Genomic DNA, 6,206 nt, shown 5'->3' with positions numbered 1-6,206 from the left:
CTTTTTTTTGTTTGTTTTTGGAGATGGAGTCTCATTCGGTCACCCAGGCTGGAGTGCAGTGGCGCGATCTCCACTCACTGCAACCTCCACCTCCCGGTTCAAGCAATTCTCCTGCCTCAGCCTCCCAAGTAGCTGGAACTACAGGCGACTGCCACCATGCCCGGCTAATTTTTGCATTTTTAGTAGAGACGGGGTTTCACCACGTTGGCCAGGCTGGTCTCAAACTTCTGATCTCAAATGATCTGCCCGCCTCGGCCTCCCAAAGTGCTGGGACTGCAGGAATGAGCCACCATGCCCAGCCCTGATCTTGCCTTCTAAATACCCCTCTCCACTACCAAGGAACCAGAGCTCCTTGGACAAACAGCTGGTTCCTAAGCTGGGACGATGGAAACGCAAAGTGAGCCTGGAACATCTTGTGCCAGGAAGTCAGGCACAGTATTCACATGTCCTCTGCACTCGAAGAATCATGAGGACGAATCAAAAGACACAGGGAAGCAAAAGCTGGTGTAACACGGTTCTCACTGGCCAAACCTGAGACTGTGTGAGCATCAATATAAATAATGACGGTAACAGGTTATATGCATGGAATAAAATAGGAAACCATAACTCAAACTGGAAACACGGCAGGAAGGGACAGAATGAGGGAGGGAGAGAGGAAAAAGAAAAGCAGAGATGGATGAGAAGAAAAGGAAGAAAAGAGTGAGAGAGATGAGCAGAGAACGACAAGAGAGGAAGGAAAGGAGGGAGAAAAGGAGAAGCAAATATCAAGATATTTATATTGATTCAAAGTATCTTCTTTAAGTATGTGTTAAGGGCAAAGGGAAGCAAAGTAACTTTGCAGTGAAATCAAGCAAACTCCACCTTAACAGAGTAATTAAACACAACATCACCCACAATGGGGCACATCCAAGCCTCGTGCCAACTGCTAGGAGGAAGCAGGAAGGATGCAGCACGGAGGCTGAGCTAGGCCCCTACAGGTGCATGGCCTGACCCTGCTGATGGGGGAACATTCTATAACCAAAGGAGGCTGTAACCTTCCAAAGAGTCAAAGTCATGAACATCAAAGAAAGGCTGAGGAACGGGCCCAGGTTGACAGAGGGGGACACAGCCACCGGCAGCCCAGGGCCCTGAGGCTGTTCTATGCCGTGAAGGGCATTTGCTGGGACAATTGTGGAGAAGCAGACGGGTCACGGATTGCTGCTGTTGGCTGGATGGGGACGGCAGTGCTGTGGTTACAGAGGAGCATGACCTTGTTTGTAGGAAACGCACTGATGCATTTGGGGTGTGGGGCATTGAGCCCCATACTTCCCCTCAAATGGTTCAAGTTACCTGTGCTGTACTTGTAACTTTTCTACGACTGAGATATTTTCAAATTTTTTTAGAAAATACAATCTATCCCCTAAAAAAGAAGAGACGTCCCTGTCTGCCTCACAGCCAGCATTCCCTCCCCTGCTCCTGGCAGCGCTGTGTTTTGGACCCCGGCTACACCAGCCAGGCCCCTTCTGCTGCCACCGGGAGCCCTTCGGGTACTTCCCTGTCGCTTTTCAGTTACCGAGCTCCTCATCAACATCCACTGGGGCCCTTGCGCGACGAGAAGCCTCATGAGAGCGGGGACAGCCCCGGCCTGTTCTCCTCCCTCCCCTCACAGGCACAAAGCCCGCATGGCACGCGGCAGGGTTTTATTATTTATTTATTTATTTATTATTTAATTATATATTATTTATTTATTTATTTATTTATTTATGATTCCTCGAATGAAGGCGCAAGGTTCTGAGGGACCCAGAGAGGAGCAAGCCCAGTCATGGCCCTGCCTTGGAGGGGCTCAGACCTGGAAGGGGGGCAGCCACACAAAGGCGCTCCAGACACACTCGGTCCCTCGTCAGGATCGAGGTCCCTCGTTCCACTCTCCAGCTGTCCAGCTGCTGAGTGTTGCAGAAGGAGCAGCAAGGGTACTGTGTAATGAAGCAAAAAGCGGAGAGGACGAGGCCAGAGAGACCCCAGAACAGTGAAGGAGTGAGACGGAGGTTCGAAGCGCGTGCAGGACAGGGTGGGAAGAGGGTGAAACCCAAGGAGGCTGCCCAGGGGAGGCAGCCCCGATACCAGCTCCTATAGGAAGAACCAGGCTAGAAAGAGAGAAGGTCTTCCAGCAAGCGCACAGCTCATGATGGCACACATCAAAAAGGCCCTGGGGGGGGGTGCCAAAAACATCGCCAGGCTGGCGTGTCTGGGAAGAGGCAGGGAGCACAGGGAGTTGAGGCGGAGGTTGGGGACAGACTCTGGCAGGCCCGGGGCCAAGCCTTTGCGTGGTGTTCCAGCAATGGCTGCCTGATCTGTTTTACGGGGAAGAGGCCACCAGGGCAATGTGCGCAAGTCAGAGGCTGGGCGGGTGGTGCCCTAAGGGTGCAATCTGCAGATGCTGGCACAGGCAACCTCGGGACCTCCCAAACGAAGCTGTTTCAGACATACCCAGTCTCTTGTTAGGGTCAGCAGATAGTGGTCATACCCAATTAGTTTAATTAAACCCATGGGGCTTCCAGGCACTTTGGATAAAAAATAAAATACAATAAAGTAGATCCTGCCAGCTTCAGAAGAAATGACCAGGTGGGCAACTGGGATCTCTGTGACCACCTCCTAGCACCCGGTTCTGCGTACAGCAGGTACTGCATAAATGCACACTGCTATGATGATCCATTAGGGCAAATAACCCAGCCTAGATTAAACTCAAAGTGGGAGGGGCGCTCCAAGTCCTCTGAAAATAGGATGTCACCATGAGAAGCCAGGGGCAATTCTGGAAGGAGGGAACATCATAGAGGCCTCCGGGCTAGACGGCCCCATATGCCATGACTGGCAGGGAGGTGGGAGACTCCCCAGCACGTGCCCTCGAGGGGCCCTGCAACTCACTAGCCAGGGATCACAGGCACCCACCCCCCATCCCAGCCACCCCTTGAAAACAGACACACACCATGACAACCCAAGAACAAGGCCAGGGACATCTCTCAGAAAGTCCGCAAGACAGCAAGCCAGCTTAGGAAGGTCTGCAGTCATCATTTATTTAAACAGTCTTGGGAGGGAGACTGCAATCCCTATGTTGGTTTTGCCACTTACCGATCTGGGCAGGAGGGGTGGCGTGGTGAGGAGTCACTCAAGCTCTCCGAACCTTGACGGCCTCACCTATTAAACACAGGCGGCAACCCCCACCTAAGGTTGTGCTTAGGCCACAGCAGGGCAGGTAAGAAAGGGCAGATGTGATTTTTCTATGACCCAACCACCAATGGCGGAGATGACCTCTTCCCTCCCATCCCCACCCCTTAAGAAATATGAGTTTCAGCCAGGCGCGGGGGCTCACGTCTGTAATCCCAGCACTTTGGGAGGCTGAGGTGAGCAGATCACGAGGTCAGGAGTTCGAGATCAGCCTGGCCAACACAGTGAAACCCCATCTCTACTAAAAATACAAAAAATAGCTGGGCATGGGTGGGGCGCCGTGGCTCACGCCTGTAATCCCAACACTTTGGGAGGCCGAGGCGGGCGGATCACAAGGTCAGGAGTTCGAGATCTGTCTGGCCAACATAGTGAAACGTCGTCTCTACTAAAAATACAAAAAATAGCTGGATGTGGGCCGGGCACGGTGGCTCACGTCTGTAATCCCAACACTTTGGGAGGCCAAGGCAGGTGGATCACGAGGTCAGGAGTTCGAGACCAGCCTGGCCAACATGGTGAAACCCCATCTCTACTAAAAATACAGGCTGGGTGCAGTGGCTCATGCCTGTAATCCCAACACTTTGGGAAGCCGACGTGGGTGGATCACCTGAGGTCGGAAGTTCGAGACCAGCCTGACCAACATAGAGAAACCCCATCTCTACCAAAAATACAAAATTAGCTGAGTGAGGTGGCACATGCCTGTAATCCCAGCTACTCAGGAGGCTGCCACAGAAGAATCACTTGAACCTGGGAGGCGGAGATTGTGGTGAGCTGAGATAGCGCCATTGCATTCCAGCCTGGGCAACAAGAGCGAAACTCCATCTCAAAAAAATATATATATATACAAAAAAATTAGCCGGGCATGGTGGCAGGCGACTGTAATCCCAGCTACTCAGGAGGCTGAAGCAGGAGAATTGCTTGAATCCGAGGTGGAGGTTGCAGTGAGCTGAGACTGCACCACTGCACGCCTGCCTGGTCAACAGAGCGAGACTCCATTTCAAATAATAATAATAATAGCTGGGCACGGTGGCACGTGCCTGCAGTCCCAGCTACTCAGGAGGCTGAGGCAAGAGAATCACTTGAACCCAGGAGGTGAAGGTTGTAGTGAGCCGACATTGCACCACTGCACTCCAGCCTGGGCGACAGAGCAAGACTTCATCTCCAAAAAGAAAAAAAAAAAAAGTGAGTTTCCCAGATAACAAACACCAGCCATACAGAGAAATGAAGTCCCTCTCCCAGCTCCTGTGGGCAGCCAGATGCTGTAAAGGGGTTTCTCCACGTGTGAACATACAGATGGGGCCGTCATAGCCAACGTGAGGGTTAAGGGAGCACCTGCAGCCATCCCTGTGCAGGCAACAGCCGTACAAAGGCGGCCTACCCTCCACAGGACAGAGGAGTGGAGGGCAAGGTCAGCCTCAGCTACACGGGGCCATACATGCCAGTGTCCAGGTGATGGTCATTTCATGGGCACTGTGCTAAGGGTGTGCCTTCTGTGCCTGCCCTTAGCAAATCCTCACAGCATGGCTAAGAGGGGACTGCTATGACTGTTCTCATGACACAGATGGGGAAACTGAGGCTCTGGAGGTCATTGCCTACCTGGGAGGGGACAGTGCCAGGATTCAATCAGAGCAGAGAGCCACACAGATACACACCCATGTGGTCCTCCTACCGCCCAGGCCCCTACACACCCTCCACCCACCCAGCAGCAGGGCCCTTACGACACCCCTCCACCAGTCTGGCAGCAGGGCCCCTACACACCCCTTCACCGGCTGGGCAGCGGGACCCCCAGACGCCCCTCCACCGGCCCAGCAGCAAGGCTCAAGGGGCCTGTATCAGGGTTCATATTGCTGCCTGGCCAATGGCTCCAGAGACCCCAGGAAGTCTCTGGCTTGAACTTCCAGTGCAAAGGCTGAGCCAAGCCACCTGCCACAGCCAGGGCCCCCTCTTCTTCCCATCTTCCCAAACCACAGCTGGGGAGGGGCAGCCCAGAGACCCAGCGAGTCCACGACCGCAAGGTTGGGTTCCTCCCAAGCCTCCTCTGTGCTGACCCAGCTGCCCTGCCTCTGCCCTGAGCCCCAGCCTGCAAGCAGCCGGAAATCCTGCCCGAGCAAGTCAGCCTGGGCAGCCCCTGGAACTCACATCAAAGGCAGCCGCCTCGGTTCAAGGCCCAGCCCTGCTCCCCCACAGCTACCCTTCTCCTCAGTTTCTCCAGCCATAAAATGGAGTCCAGACTTCCCAGTCCCCGTGGGGCTCTGAGAACAGATCTGGGGAAGCCGGCTGCTGCGGTGACCGCCACCTGCACCTGACCACTGACACCCTGCAGGAAGAAGGGCTGACTCCCAGGGAGGCTCCTGAGGGCTCCTACTAAGCCGGTCCAGGCGGTGCTGGGTAATAATTACCCAGTGGGAAGGCAGCCCCTTCCCCTCAGGGCTTGCCTTTGTCAGCGCCCCCCCAACCCAGCAGAGAAGGGCCCGGTCTCCTAGGAAACGCAGTCACCACCAAAGGGCAGAGGCCTCGGCAGCCCAGCCTGGAATCGCTAGTGACTCACTCTCCCTCCTTCCCAGGAACCACGTCCTAAGTCCCACTGGTGAATGATCCCTCTCCACATGCAGTTGCCACTGCGCGCCGTGACGGGCTGCTGAGCTGGCTGGAAGGTGGCGCCTCGTTGGTGCTGGTTGGACCCGGCTGGCACCCCCTCTGCCTCCCCCGACCTCTTCTAAGCTGCTCCCAGTAAGGATTCCGCGACCCCCGGAGAAGAGGATGGAAGCCTCGATTCTGCTTAAGTCTTAGCCAAGTTCCCTTTAAAAGGCCAAGAAAAGCAGCTCCGTTCGGCGGGGCAGGCATTTTCCTGCCTGGCCCTGCGGCCGCACGCGTGTCTCCGCCGCGACAAAGGCCACACTCAGCGCCCGAAGGAGGGGTGGGGGTGTTAGGAAAGCGATGGGGGCCAGGACCGGCGCCAAGTGGCCCTGGGGATCCTCGAGGCGGCTCAACCCGGGCCCGGGTCCTGG

General features: G+C 55.1%; 1 protein-coding gene across 1 annotated transcript in view; it reads right to left on the bottom strand.

Moving 5' to 3' along the window:
* Window positions 1-6,206, bottom strand: part of VAV2 (vav 2 guanine nucleotide exchange factor) — a 278,878-nt gene that overhangs the window by 271,041 nt on the left and 1,631 nt on the right. Inside the window, exon 2 of the mRNA XM_011991542.1 lies at window positions 6,069-6,202. Within this exon, the coding sequence (XP_011846932.1) occupies window positions 6,069-6,202 (134 nt within the window). The remainder of the gene's footprint in view (window positions 1-6,068; window positions 6,203-6,206) is intronic.

Source organism: Mandrillus leucophaeus, unplaced genomic scaffold (genome assembly GCF_000951045.1).
Source record: "Mandrillus leucophaeus isolate KB7577 unplaced genomic scaffold, Mleu.le_1.0 Scaffold398, whole genome shotgun sequence".
Taxonomy (NCBI): domain Eukaryota; kingdom Metazoa; phylum Chordata; class Mammalia; order Primates; family Cercopithecidae; genus Mandrillus; species Mandrillus leucophaeus.
This window is presented reverse-complemented; position numbering and strand designations above follow the sequence as displayed.